This window comes from Salminus brasiliensis, chromosome 20 (assembly GCF_030463535.1).
Source record: "Salminus brasiliensis chromosome 20, fSalBra1.hap2, whole genome shotgun sequence".
Taxonomy (NCBI): Eukaryota; Metazoa; Chordata; class Actinopteri; order Characiformes; family Bryconidae; genus Salminus; species Salminus brasiliensis.
In genome coordinates this window covers 32,959,637-32,974,823 of record NC_132897.1, presented here as the reverse complement: position 1 = coordinate 32,974,823, position 15,187 = coordinate 32,959,637, and the positions used below count along the sequence as shown (strand labels likewise).

At 47.2% G+C, this 15,187-nt stretch overlaps 1 protein-coding gene across 2 annotated transcripts in view; it reads left to right on the top strand.

Annotated features, from left to right (window-relative positions):
• Positions 1-15,187, top strand: part of zmat4a (zinc finger, matrin-type 4a) — a 97,335-nt gene that overhangs the window by 65,509 nt on the left and 16,639 nt on the right. Inside the window, exon 5 of one of the 2 annotated variants that reach the window (XM_072665174.1) lies at positions 4,046-4,267. The exons of the other annotated variant lie outside the window; for it this stretch is intronic. Coding sequence (XP_072521275.1) covers positions 4,046-4,267 — 222 coding nt within the window. The remainder of the gene's footprint in view (positions 1-4,045; positions 4,268-15,187) is intronic. 2 annotated transcript variants of the gene reach the window in all.

The following is a 15,187-nucleotide window of genomic DNA, read 5'->3' as shown; positions in this document are numbered from 1 at the left end:
GGTGGAAGAAATAGATCACCCTCTCGCTTTTCTGTTTGCGGGCTCCTCAGGCAAAGTTTCATCCCCTTCAGAAAGAGCCACCGTCAGCTAAATAAAGCAATCCTGTCCCAGATTGAGCAAATATCCTAAGACGCCATGGGTTTTTGTTTCCTGGAAACGACAGTCCCTCTCTCCTTTTCTTTTCTGATTGATGTTTTCCTCTAAGCAAGCATGCACCTGAATCAATACGGCAATGCTTCACTGCCAGTCCTCGTATTCGTGCTGTTTAAAAGGGGAACTGATGGCTTGCGCGAGGTCTGCGTTACTCAAACATGCTTGTGTTTTTAGAACAGCACTGAAGTGCACATTTCTATTACCTTAAAGGTGGCGATAGACCATAAAGCAGTGCAAACGCTTTATACACTTCTTAAACAGAACTGCGGACGGAATCGAGAACGACATGCATGCATCGGGTACAATAAACCCGTCCCTATGGGAATTTGCTGGAACCTCCATAGTACAATCCAGCCTGTCAGCACGGGGATTGCAGTTCGTTCAGGTACATGCCTCTCTCTTTGGATCCCCTTGGATCTGGATCTGAAAACAACATTGGACATATATATATATGGTCAGGTAGGCCCTACCAGGTAGGTAGGTTGTAGAACCATGGCAGTGTGTATTTGTGAGGGTAGGAGAGAGTTAAATACCATTAAAATCATATATGTTTGTACTTTGATTTCAATTTGTGTCAAAATGCAATAAGTAGGCCTCAAAAAGAAAAAAAGTAGAATTTACCAATCTGTTTATTATTTTCATGACCATGTAAAAAAAACAAAACAAACACAAAAACATGTTTTGGGCTGTGCTGGGAAGCAGTCTGACCAATGGTTGATGTGGTACATGCAGGTACATGAAGACCAATAGCAGTGGTAAGAAGGCGGGACCAAAGCAGTTTGACCAGTAGTGGCGGTGAGAAGGTAGGGCCAAAATGCCAGATATTTATGTCTGGGGTGGGAGAAAAGAGGACGTCTGGCCACCCAGATATATTGGTAATTAAACAACAGACTCTTGGCTAAATGTTGCTACAAACTGGTAAATAAATGAAGTAATTATGCTAAGTTATGCTAAGCCGCCGCTGTACATTCAAGGAGGAAACCACAGAAGCGCAGCCAGCAGTCCATTCAATGTGTATGCTAACGGCTAAACCCAAGAGACATATTACTGGCTTGTGAGCAGACTAGACGAACGTAAGCTCAGACTGCATCCGAAGGCACGACGGGACGTGATCGAGGGATGTTTCACTTGAAACTTAGCTGAAAACTGTTTGCGGAGGTTTTACATTACCTGAACCTCACATTACTCAGATCCACACCTGAGTGAGCGCTATCAAACACTAGAAGTCATTAGTGAGCCAAATCTCATGTTTTGTTTCATGTGCCCGAAAGGATTTGGATGGCTGTCGACTTTCAGTGTTTGTTAGCACGTTAACCTCACAACTCTGGTGCTGAGGGAAGTGGAGAATCGCACTTCACCTTTATCCTGCTGATATGTGCTGTTGTAGTTTGTGGTGGCATGTAAATGTCAGTGTTTTAGACACCACCACGCTCTGCTACTACCCACGTCGGCGCAGGTCTAATACCCCTTTGAGGCATTCTGAGGCTCCTCACCAATCTGTCACTTCTTTCAAACGCTACACATAACTGCGTTTTCCAGTCACGCAAAGCAAGCGGATCATCCCCCCCGCCCGCGTCGGCCCGTGTTAATTTTCCCCATAACGTGAACCCTGCATTGTCCTCAGGCAACACTAATTAAATTCGTAGCTTCTAGGCGATCTCATCGTGCGTTTTATATATATATATATATCGCTGCAAAGCTTCTCAATTAGCAACAGCGGCTGATTGAATACCTCGCCGTGAAAAGAATGATGAAAATGATGAAATTATCCGGACCTGAACGAATAGCTCGGCTTGCGTAGGGGGGTGGGTAGGGGGTAGGCTTAGTTTCCGAGCACGTCTCTCGAATAGGTTGTTTTGGAGATTCGCAGTCTTTGCAGGCACCAACAAGTCATCGCAATTGCGTCATATTAATTGGTCCCCTAATAAATTTCTGTCCAAACTGATAGCTCACAGAGTCAAGAGGCCTTCCAAAGAAATACAAAAGAACAACAAAACGAGGAACTAGCAGAGCGAATAAAGGACATGCGGATCTTGGCACGGTGCAATTATCTCAGTGGCATAAAAGAGTATTCTCTTACTCTGAGCGCGGCGCCCCAGTTTCTTCACGCACACGCTGAGAAATGAAGGCACTTTAATAATCGGCCCGGTTCCCCGGGAAGGCAAGAAAAAAAAAAAAAAACATTACAAACCCTCGCGGAATCCGTCCTGATGGCCTCGTAATGGTAATCTAATGGCTCGTATTCAGTCCTGACAACAAAATCCCATTTGACCCCATTAGTTTGTGACTGCCTTCTATAACGAACCAAAGTTAACAGGCTTCCGATATTGTTGTTTCAGCAGGGTTTTCGTTGCATACTCTCCTCCCTCGACCCTGAAGGTGAAGAAAAGGATACGAAGATGGAGCGAATCAATAAATGAATTGTTCTAAATGATCGACTAAATAAGTTTTGTTAAATATTTATATAAATAGTCATATCGGAACGTTATGACCACCTACCTAATAGTGGGAAGGACCAGCCTTGGCTCGCGTTAGGTGAAGGGGTAGGTGTTTGTTATAGAGGTTAACTGCTCCACAGTGTCCTCGTTCCTCTCTGGCAACACTGTTGAGCCGTTGGGAGGCACTCGATGTCCGAGGGGTCACTGCTCAGTCGGCGCTTTTCAAGACGCCACCACCCTTTGCCCGTTGTCACGCTTGGCCCGCCACGTTTTGCTGCATGTAGAAATAAGCGAGCACACCAGTCAGCTGGAGCAGAGTGCAAAGCGATAGTCATGGGCAAAGGACGCGGTTTGACCGATGTCCAAAAGGGCATGATAATGGGCTTCCATCGTAACCATGCAGGTCAACAAGCCACTAAACCGTCAAACTCACTGGAGCGAAGCTCAATAACTAAGCAAGAGAACCAGCTGAAGCAGCTGGCTTACCAGGTTGTTGTTTTTTGTTGTTCCTGCAGGGATAGCATGCAGAATACAGCTGTGGAACATTGCGTTGTCGTCTTCCTTACGGTCGCTGACGGATGCCGATGCGTTCCAACACCCACCGTCCCGTTCCTCCCGTCACCCCCTCCGTCACACAATGGGATCAGTAACTGCCTAGTTTGCTCAAGCTATAGCGAATCGCGTCGTTGTCAGACCGTTCCGCCGTGCGTTAGAACGGATTAGCGCGATGGCCGCTGCACGGCCAGCCGCCCCCACGATAACGCTTACGAGCGTGCGCGACGAGCCCATCGGGAGCAGGGTCAATTGGCTCTGCGCTAACGGCCAAGCACGAGAAGCAAGAGAGGAGCCAGGTCAGTCGGCCCTGTTCTAATATTAACGGGTGCGTATGACGAGCGGATAGGGAGAACGGGCCGGTCGGCTCTGTGCTAATGACCGTGCACGAGAAGCACGTGTGGCGCCGGATTGATGGGCTCCGTGCTGACGCTAACAGATGAGGAGCTAAACAAGCAGCAGTAAGGAGAGTAAGGTCGCATATTTTTTTTTTACTCGATTGTCAGGCACGACGCTGGGCTCCCTGCTCGTGTGACAGATTAAGACAACAGCTTGTTATTTACAGGCCCGTGGCTGTGCTGCAGAGGGCAAAGCTAGACTGCGGGATCCATCGCAACACGAGGGGGCCAAGTAATTGCAACGTTCCTCTTAAGTTTACCATTTTTCGACGAGTAGCTTTTCCGTGGTTTGAAAGTTTGTGGGAGAGAAGACAAAATTCGTGGTATGAAAACAGGGTGTCTCTTTCATGCGCTAGCTCGTTTGTCGACTTTATTCCAGAATGCATGTCTGCCTACAGTCGCACAGAGCTTTTTTTTTTTTTTGGCATCGTATACCCTTCTAAAGAGCGACCCCATTTCTCGCCGGATTGTGACTCAACACCCGCTGTTCTGTCTGTCCAACAGAGGGGCCACCCAGTCCAGCGAAGACGCCCTCCGAAAGCTCGCCGGTGAGCTCGCCCCGGCTGCACGGGGACTCGGATCGTTACTGCCAGTTGTGCAACGCTTGGTTCAACAACCCGGGAATGGCCCGGCAGCACTACGACGGCAAGAAACACAAGAAGAACGCGGCGCGCGCCGACCTGCTGGAGCAGCTGGGCAAAACGCTGGACATGGGCGAGATGAAAGGTAATGCGCTTAATCGTACTTTTGGTCCCCAATGAAACGCTCCCATTCGGAGCGACGGTCGAAGGCTAACCAGCTGCCGTCCGGTTTCGGTCACGCTTTCTGTTGACGTCGGCTTCTCCGCCAACGCCACCTTGCTCAAGGGTTGTCAAACGAGACTCCCTCCGGGCTCCCGGTTTAGCATTTTGTCTCATCTGCAAATTAACCGTCGCGAACCGAATTCGGAGCATCAGACGAGAGAAAATGCTAACGTCTGCAGAGCTGGAAGGATCCCAGGTTGACACCTCGGGTTTAGACTGTGCTGCCAGAAGTTTTGTTTAAACATTGTAAAATGGACCACATTCCCCTAATGCTAGGGGTGATGAAGTAGATGCCAGCTTGGCATGGCCCTGAACTGTGAAACGAGTTTGTATATTTATGGACCCTCTTATCTGTCACAACCTACAGAAGTGCTTAGTTGTCCGCTCTGAACATGTCCCTTTCTGGTGTAAATAGGGCGCCGAAGATTAAGATACTGACAGAGACGTGAGCCAGTGTTGATGCCAAGATACAAAATGCTAAAGGAGCTAAAGGCATGGCCGAACAAGCCAGGAGTAACGCCGAATTCCGGATCAGTTCAGGGAAACCAGCCAGAACGTTGAACTGCAGCTGACTCTGGCCGGGTGGCCTCCGCAGAGAGGAACGGTCTCCCATTTCCAGAGGAACCGAACAATCTAGGAATTGAATTTCGTTTCTGGTAGGGACAAGTATTCTGAGCTCCTAATGGCGAGTCTCCACTGGAGATGTGTTTTCTGGCCTGTGCTGGCCTTTATCTCTGTCAGGGAATTCAGCCCGAAAAGCATCTAGAGTCCAGTGACAGGAAGGGCTTCATTAAATCCTAAAACAGCCTCTGCTGATGTAGCTGTCCCCTTGTCGTCCCCTCGAGTCACGTCAGGCAGAGGAACAGGTGAACAGGTATTAGCACTAAGTGCCCGCGGTGCAGCCGGTTCATTCCTAAAAGCTCTCCGGTTGTCTGTTAACGTACATTATATCGAGAATAATTGCCAGGCCCTCCTCTCCGCTCTGCTCTGTGCAAGAGAAGCTGGGGCTGGGACTCGCCCGTAGCGGATGATTTGAAGCTAAATGGGAACCTCGGATAGAACCATGTTGACTGGTTTCATGGCAACAGTCAGAGTTGGTATAATTTGCGGCGTCCCGCTAGGTTCTGTTCTGGGGCCCATGAAACCGATGTTAATTAGGACAATAATGCAGTTGGGAAAGCGAAACCGTGTGACCTACAGGGTCCAGCAGGGTTAAGAGAGCCCGTCTTACAGTTGACATGTAGGTTTCTTAACGCTGCCCTTACGTAAGATGATGTCAAAACATGTTACCTAAAGGCCCATCACACCCTGGTTTAGGGGCCCAGACTCGGCACATGTGCTCTGTTGGGGTACGGATAGCGTAGCGGTAGCATCAAAGGTCTGTAGGCGTACCGCAGGATTGTTCTGCCGTGTCGGCGATAGACAGCTAAACACTGCTTAAGCGTAACAGCTGGGACCAATTAGACGGGTAGTGAAATGCGAAGCCCGGCAGTATGTTCTGCAGTGGCGGTGAGATGGCACCAAAGGCCTCGATCGCCATGTCGAGGCACTCGCAGGGCTTCAAGTCTCCGCCGCCCCCCAATCTCCTCGTGGCCAACCCTGGCCTCGGTCCACTGAGGAGGAGGAGAAGGAGGCAAGGCGATCTGCTATCCTCCCTCTTGTTCACCTTAGCCGGCTGTTTGCTAATGTCACGCGGTCATTACCCCCGGCCCATAAATGTCAGCCCAGGCGCGGCAAGACTGGGCTCGTCTCTAACGAGGAGCCCCCTCGCCGCGGCAATTATCAATTAGTAATGGCGTGGCAAATCATCCTTACGGGGAGAGCGAGACGGCAGCAAAAAGGGGGGAGGGGGGGGGAAGATGGGCCCGGGCTGCTTTATTCATCGGCCTGTGCAGCCGCTGGTGGCAGCCTCATCTTTCACGCGATGAGCATGCACCCGGCGCTTCTCTCGCTCTTCCTCTCCCTCTGGTAGGGCTTGGCTGGTAGAGCTTGGCTGGTTTTGTCTTTGGCCTCGCAGCGTCCCTGTCAGTGTTTTTTGAGAGCGCCGGTCGCTGTGCAAGGCACCACAGAGAAGGAGAGCAAAAGAGCCGCCAGACTTTGAAGACGGCTATGTGGTAAAATATTCATAGACTTTTAGCCGAGTGCCTTGGGCCTGTGTTTGTGTTTGCGTACTCGTGTGTTTGTGCGTGTGTCCGAGTGCGAGGTACACCTGCTCCTACCGCAGATCCGAAATGCAGCCCCCCCCCCCCCCCCCCCTTTCAGCCAGTCGCAGTGGCAAACGCGGTCCCACGAGTTTGCAAACTGTGATTTCGGTATGTTTACAGAGGAATCGACCGGCATCAAACACTTTTTGTAGGTTTTAGGGTTGCTTCAAGGTCATGGTTAAGTTTTAGGGTTGATTCATGTTTAGGGTTAAGGTTAGGGTTAGGTTTTAGGGTTGATTCATGGTTAGGGTTAAGGTTAGGGTTAGGGTGGATTCATGGTTAAGGCTAGATTTTAGGGTGGATTCATGGTTAAGGCTAGGCTTAGGTTTTAGAATGAATTCATGGTTAGGATTAGGTTTATGGGTTAATTCATGTTTAAGGCTAGGGTTAGGTTTATGGGTTGATTCATGGTTAGGGCTAGATTTAAGGGTGGATTCAAGGTTAAGGCTAGGGTTAGGTTTTAGGGTTGATTCATGTTTAAGGCTAGGGTTAGGTTTGTTTTTACATTCAGCTTAGAGTTCATTATCATTTAAGAGCATTTGCTGAAAGCACTTGGCCATCTTCTTATAGCCTTACCCTGCTTTGTGGGTATCTGATTACTTTCATTCTCAGATCTTTAGACAACTGCTTAGAGGAGTATTAGCATGAGAATTTCTATAGCTTGGAAATTTGATTCAGCTGTTTTTGTTTTTCATTTTGTTAACGCAAACTATGACATTAGAAAAACTAAACAATAACGTAATCATCTGAACATATTGTTGCACAGTCACAACCGTACTGTATGTTCATGCTGCACTGTAGCTGTTTGATTAGACAGAAATGTCAGCATTTTAAAGTTAAAGGAATGAAAAATAACGTCCATGATTTTGGATGTTTACACGTTGTTAAATGTGAGACATTGTAAGCAAAAATTGGAAAACCTTAAAATGCTTTTACATATTTTAGTAATTTATCTGACTAAAATTTGACCCAAATGTGCTTAGTTTTTCTCGAAGTAAAACAATGAAAAATCTTTGCTTATGAAAACCAAATCTGACCCTTTGCAGCGATTAGGGCGAAGTATATTCATGTATAGATTGATCGGCGATGTCCCAGTTTTACTTACCCTGCCCTCTTTTGCCTAGTCCAGACTTATCATTATTGCTTGCACCTGTGTTTAGTTTATCAGCCCTCCTTTTCCAGCTGTTTCTGATCCCATCTCTGGTACCGTCAGCTCATATTTCAGTCTGTCTTTACCTGTCTTAGTTTCTCTCTCTGTTTGCTTTGTTTTTGTAATTATTATTGTTTTTTGCCTTTAGTGTAATAATAATACAAAAATGATAATAATAGACATTCCCATACATGCACCCATGAGTCATAACATTAGTTAAAAAAAAACATTGACTATCTATCTGGGATCTAGATATCTGGCAGCGAGTAAAGCAACAGTCAGTTCTTAGAGGTGACGAAGACGAAAGTGAGGTTTTAGACGACTGGGTCAGAACATGTCCAAAACCAAAAGTGGCCCAAGAAAGGCCAACCGTTGAAATCCGCTCGGTGTCGGATACCGCGGGACGCCTACAGAGGTCTTGTGTCCATGCCTCGGTGGATCTGAGCTGTTTTGGGAGCGCAAGAGGGACGTACTGAATATTAGGCAGGTGGTGCTAATGTTATGGCTGGTCATTGTTTACCAACAGCATTGCTAAACCCCCTCCCCCTAAACTAGCACCGAAATCCCGCAATGGCAGAACTGCTCGGCTATGCTTGTGGATGTCTCTCGTCTAGCCAAAGACTGTAGCCTGGTTCCCCGTTCCTGTGCAGAGCCGAGAGGCAGACAGTTTTCCCTTTCATCTTGCCCTCCCCCTCCTTTTATCCCCCCCCCCTGCTCTCCTGCACCGCTCTGACCCTGTTCGGCGTCCTGATCCACCGTTTCCACACAAGCTTTCTGGAGGGCCACCTCCGAACGAGACAGCTTCACCCGCCGGCGCACAGGAGCGGCGTCCTGATTACAGAGCAATGAATTGATGGCCTTTGTGCACGGTTTGGCCTCAGGCGTCCGGCAGCGGTTGTTTTAGCTTTTCCGAGGTGAGCTCGGGAGCGGCTCCCGCGCTCGCTTGTGTGTGTTTTTTAAAGGCCTGCTTTATCGCGGCCTAAGGTCTAGGCGGGACCGTTAGTGGCACCCCGAGGCTAATGTATTTATAATAACTGTTGTGTATGAAGGCCTTTGCTGATTATCTAGATTGTACGGTCATGTAAGGGGAGAAAAACAACAACTTGGCAACCTTGGCATAGTGCCAAATACATGAAATCTGAGGTCAAAACACCAGTTCACCAGACACCGTTTAACCCCGGACCGAGTCTGAACGATCATTATTTTAAATATTTGATTTCAGTAAATACACTAAAAAATGAGGGTCACCTTCGATCTACCTCCAAGTGAAAGTACAGGTTGGTTGGTTGATTGGTATCCAATACGTATTAATAGTGTATGTGAGTGATGGCGCAAATGAACCGAAACCTGCCTTGCACACGTTGAGCGCTGCCCTAGCATAATGCTACTCGGATAATGATGACTGCACTCACATATTCATATTCCAAATATTTGTAACGGAAACTGTATAAATGTACCTAAACGCCTCCCTGTCTCTGGCTCCCGGTGTGCCCTGCGACTGCTTTTACTGCTCCATCTTTGGTTACGTTGTCTGGCTCTCCAGAGTGCCACCTGCGGTCATAAATAAAGCAGAGGTGAGCTCAGCAGAGAACGGCTGCTCTCCCAGGATACAGCGCTCTCGGAATCCGTTTCTTTAGGAATCAGAGGGGCCGATAACAATGACGATGGTCTAGCCGCCTTATTGGTCGTTTTGCGGTACCCTCGATGCCCAACGCATCTCGCGGGCAAGCCGTCAGGGTCCGCGCGCTCTACAAATCTCTAAACCTGTTGGCACTGTGCCTAATGCCAGGCACGAGATAGAGGGGTATAAAGCTGTGGAGGATGAGGTGGGGTGGCGTTAGTCAGTTAGACATCCTGACCTCACTAGAAAGCCTTCTTCCCTTGACGGTAGAGACGGGTACCCTTGAAACGATCAGTGTGCAGGTGTCCCAATACTTTTGTCAACAAAGCGCATGGTTTCTGGAACTTTCGGGTAAAGCGTTACCCCTTCCAGTGTCCCCTCGGCCAACTCGATCGCGCTGCTCCCCCTCGGCCTCCGGCTGGCGCGTCCCTCGACCCGACCCAGATTTAGGCAAGGGAGCAGAAGCTCCTGATTTGTGGGCACTTTTCTTCCCAGTGTTTATCAACCAGTTCTCTCGGCTTCTGCATCGCATCAGGAAGTCTTGGCTGCAACCCGGGCTGATATGATTGCATCAGCAATTACACCTCTTTTTTTTTTTTTTCTTGTTTTTTTTTTTTTGGATTGCCGTTCCCCCGGCGCTTTCATTTAGCGCCATCTCCCCGCCCGTCAGTCAACCCTGCCGACAAATTGCATCTCTCTGCACTGTTAATTGGAGAGACATGGCGGGAAATGTAATTTGGCACGTCCCGCGATCGTTTTCCGCCATCCGGGGGGTGGGGGGGCGGGGGGGTTGCGAGCCGTTTCTCCAATCTGACACACTCTCCCCCCTGCGCAGTGAAATCACAGCTAATGGCTTTTATAGCGAGGCTGCTTGTCCAGCTTGTCTGGTGTTGATTAATTGAGCCGGTCTGGAATTCGCGTAAAGACGAGGGTCGTCTAGCGTGAGACAGAACCACAAGTGGGTAGCAAGTCGAATAATCAAAGTCGAATAGCGGACGATTCGGATTATGAATCGTTCGGTCAGCAAATGACTCTCGTTGTAAAAGTACGAAGATGAAAACCTCATTCAGCAAACTCTTTTTCAGCTCAACATCTTTTTTCCAGCCCAAATTTAACAGCAAGGAAGTGCAAAACAGCAGCAGTGAAATAGAACTTTTCAGTTTTCCCTGAATCAGCAAAACAGGGAGACAAATGTGAGTCAGTAGTTTCAGCTTCACTCAGGATATTTTTGAGCTTTTTTTTTTTTTTTTTTCGTCGTGTATTATTTTTTTTATTTAAACACAGTATACAGTGTGTGCAGAATTATTAGGCAAGTGTGTTACTATGTTCTATGTTCTCAATCAACCCAAAAGAATATCAAAGTTTAATATTTTTGGAAGTTGGAGTGGGGTTTTTTTAGATTTGGCTATCTTAGGAGGATATCTGTTTGTGCAGGTAACCATTACTGTGCAGAATTATTAGGCAACTTGATGAAAAACAAATATATACCCATCTCACTTACTTGCACCAGGTAAACCAATAGAACACAGAATTTAGAAATAAACATTTCTGACATTCAGAAACAAAACCAAAAACAAATCAGTGACCAATATAGCCACCTTTCTTTACGACGACACTTAAAAGCCTTCCATCCGTAGTCTCTGTCAGTTGCTTGATCTGTTTACGATCAACATTGCGTGCAGCAGACACCACAGCCTCCCAGACACTGTTCAGAGAGGTGTACCGTTTTCCCTCCCTCTAGATCTCACATTTCATGAGGGACCACAGGTTCTCTACGGGGTTCAGATCAGGTGAACAAGGGGGCCATGTCATCATTGCTTCTTCTTTTAGACCCTTACTGGCCAGCCACGCTGTGGAGTATTTGGATGCATGTGATGGAGCATTGTCCTGCATGAAGATCATGTTTTTCTTGAACGATACCGACTTCTTTCTGTACCACTGCTTGAAGAAGGTGTCTTCCAGAAACTGGCAGTAGGTCTGGGAGTTGAGCTTCACTCCATCCTCAACCCGAAAAGGTCCCACAAGTTCATCTTTGATGATACCAGCCCATACCAGTACCCCACCTCCACCTTGCTGGCGTCTGAGTCGGAGTGGAGCTCTCTACCCTTTACTGATCCAGCCTCGGGCCCATCCATCTGGCCCATCAAGAGTCACTCGCATTTCATTAGTCCATAAAATCAGTCTTAAGATAAAACGTCAAGACTGGGCCAAGAAATATCTTATGTTTCTTGTTGAAAGGTGGTCGTTTTTCAGCCTTCCTTACCTTGGCCATGTCCCTGAGTATCGCACACCTTGTGCTTTTTGATACTCCAGTAACGTTGCAGCTCTGAAATCTGGCAAAACTGGTGGCAATTGGCATCTTGGCAGCTTCACGCTTGATTGTTTGGTGATCACGCTTCAAAAGGTTGGCACGCTTCAAGGCTGCTGCATCCCTCTGCAAGACATCTCACAATGTTTGACTTTTCAGAGTCCGTCAAATCTCTCTTCTGACCCATTTTGCCAAAGGAAAGGAAGTTGCCTAATAATTAAGCACACCTTATATATGGGTGTTGATGTCATTAGACCACACCCCTTCTCATTACAGAGATGCACATCACCTGATTTACTTCTAATTATGCAATGTCTAACTGGTAATCATTTCCAGAAATCCCCAACTTACTGTACTGGTTGACATAATGTCCCATTATTTGTGGGTGACGATACCGATCAGTTGTCAGTCAATTTGGTAGCCAGACAACCTGGGCTCTGTAGCAATGGTTTCCGTTGGTGTAGGTAAAGAATTTTGGGCATCACCAGTCAGGAAAATATCATCTTGTTCATAAAGCATTAGCTTGTGTTCATTCCCACCACCATCCACTCCTCTGATGGTAGGGTATGCTCTTATGGCCACCGCTAAGGGTCCCAGCGCAAACAATTGCAAACGAGCGGCGACTAAGGGCCGACCCTATCAAAGGCCTTGCAGCGATACAGCGGCCACCGCGGCCGCTAGGTCATAGCCTTCGAGGCCACACAAAGCTGTCCGGCCCCATCATGTTTCATAGTTTATTCACCATCAGTAACGTCAAACTTTCCGTTCCTTTTTCAGTTCTTCCGTAGTCTCCTTAATCGCGACTCCCGTTTCTGGCTAGCGTCGCCTGGTTCGTTAGCAGCTGCCCCCTTGCCTCGTGAAGGCTTCAAATATTTTGCAGATGAAAGCCCTGTTCTTACAGATGCACTACACAGATTAGTTAGGATTTAAGTGAACGGGGCTTAGGACAGTTGCTAGCAAGCAGCCATACTGGGGGACTTTTATTTTCACCCCGTCTGGTCGGAGCCTCTTCTGCTCGTGGCGCAACCCGTGGCGACCCAGTTTTGTCACGTCGGCCTCTTGACTCAAACGCGCGCCCCTCTGGCTCGGCTAGGTCCGGCTAGGATGGGTACGTCGGGCTTCAGCCGAGTACCGTCACCTCGACGGTCCCCAAGTCATAAAACGAGCGTCGGCGATCTCCGCGGCTTTAGTCGGGCCAGCGTTTAGATCTATGGGAAAGAAGGGTGGGTTAGAGACATTTTGCAGGTACAGGTCGGGTCTGCCTGATCTCCGAGAAGGAAGGGTCGCTGAAAAACAATACAAAGGTCAACCCTTTGAAGGCAGTAGCCTTAAGAAGCGCAATGTCCCATACCTTACTGAAATGTCCCGTGACGTTGACCGACGTTGCTTTTTTTATCGGAGATGCATCGCAGTGTTCCATCCTGTGTTCCACGCGGTTGTCGAGGCTTCTTTTAAAACGCGGTAAATGTTTTGAAATAAGTCATTTGGTTCGGATCAAATGTTTTCCTGTCAAAGGTTAGCTTATACTTGGAAACAAGAATGTAATCAAACCCAAAAACATGAATCCACTATCAAACCACCAAACTAAAACACAAACGGCAAAACAAACAAGAAAATGAATCCAAAAAATATTTAAAATAAGAGAGATCATTTATGTACCTGTATACAATTAGGCTCAGGTTCCCACATGGTATAGGAAGGAGGGGTAGGAGATTTCCCTTTTGGCAGTATTAATCTTGTGGAGGAACCATACCAAACAAAGCAATAATGGCCTTAGAGGTTCAACAGATTTGCCTAGGATGTCAGAGTCTTGAATATTGCAGTCCAAAATGAGTGAATCGAATGTGTTTTCAATAAATAAATAGATGTCAAAGTCCTTAAATGTCTGGATACCTAGAGTGCTCCAAATTTTCGATATCTGCTCATCCCTAAGCTGTTCTAGAAGTGGGGCATAATTAGCTTTATAGAGGTTCCCGAAGTCGTGGGTTACGGTCTTTTGCGAGTTTACATGGCAATTTACGGGAACGTTCACTCGCCGCCTCGTTAAGGAAGCGACCGGCTCTTATCTAAATTTAGTTTATAACCTCAAATCAAGAGTGATGAATATACCAGGGATGGACGGCCGAAGATGAGAAACTGAAAGAAGTCGGTCATCTGCACGTAGCACGACCTTTCGTTCCGCATCATTCCTGACACTCCCGTTCATTTGGACATTATCTATATTAAAAATATTCAAAAAAGAGATGCCCGTTTGATTAGGGCATAGGATTGTCGGTAGAACAGTTTCTAGACGTGAAGCTAGAGTTTTGAGCAGCTTATCTTTAAGTCCACATTTAATAAACGAATCTGTCGATAAGGAGAACAGTCCATATTATTCAGTAGAGCGCGGAAAACCTGAGATAAAGTTCCGGACCGGGGCGTTTGCCGATTTGCATAGGTCTCGCAGCCAGAGAGAGAAGAGAGATCCTCACTAGATATCGACTCGTCCGAAGGCATCTCGAATGCGTCAAAAAGGTCGGCCGTCGACGCTGCTTAAATTCGTCAGTAGCGATTCCGGTTTGTTTTCCGAATTTGAGGAATTTGATGAGATGGATTGGGGCAGATGATGGGCTAATACTTTTGCTGGCTTTCTCTCCAAATATAAATTAGTTAGATCTGGTCGGACAATAAGACGACGTTTGTATACATCAGAAGGGGAGGCTGTATAATTGTTATCCAGTTTAGCAGCTTTGTTCATTAAAACATGAAGGTTACCCGTTGTTTGTTTGTTTGTTTGTAGAGAAACGATTAACAAAGTCCTCTTTAGACAAAAGTCGCATATTAAGCCTCCACGCGACACGTCCGGTATCTGCTTCAGCGAAATGAAGGTACAGGAGGTTACGGTATCAACGATCCTGTTGTCAACAAGAACAAAGAGTAAGCTCTACTTTTAGGGTTAAAGAAATGCCGTATATCCGAAATGGCTAATTCCTTAACGAACGTTTTAATCGCGTAGGCCGATTTCGATAGAGCATTAGGTCTACGGGAGGAATGATCCAATCCCGGGGTGCAGTCAGGAATTAAAGTCCCCTCCCAACACAGGAGAATGTGGGACTGGGGTATTAAACAAGATTCCTGTAAGAATCCGATATCGGCCATTCGATTTAGACCAAAGGAAGACTAACAAGATTGACCAATCTAACCAGCCTTTGTTTTCGGTACAGCAGATTTCTTTATTTGTGTTGCTTTGGAGAAAACCCACTCGAGCACCCAGGTGTCAAAGGTGCTCGAAAAACCTTAGCGCATTTGACTGGGGAATTAAGGCCCCTGCAGTTCCAGCTAATGAGCTTCAGATCGCCTTCCCTGGGCCAGGACCGTAAGCGAGGTTGTGCAATAATGGGGTATTAAACGACAAAAGAATATCACCATCCTAAATCTACACACTGTTACTGTTCTATTATGTAAATGCAACCTATCTAAGCCACTTTTAATATACTTGAATAAACAATCACTAAATTTTTTGAGTTGGGGGGGGGGGGGGGGGGGTTGGTAAATTTGTGAGTAGCCAATATCCGCCGAAG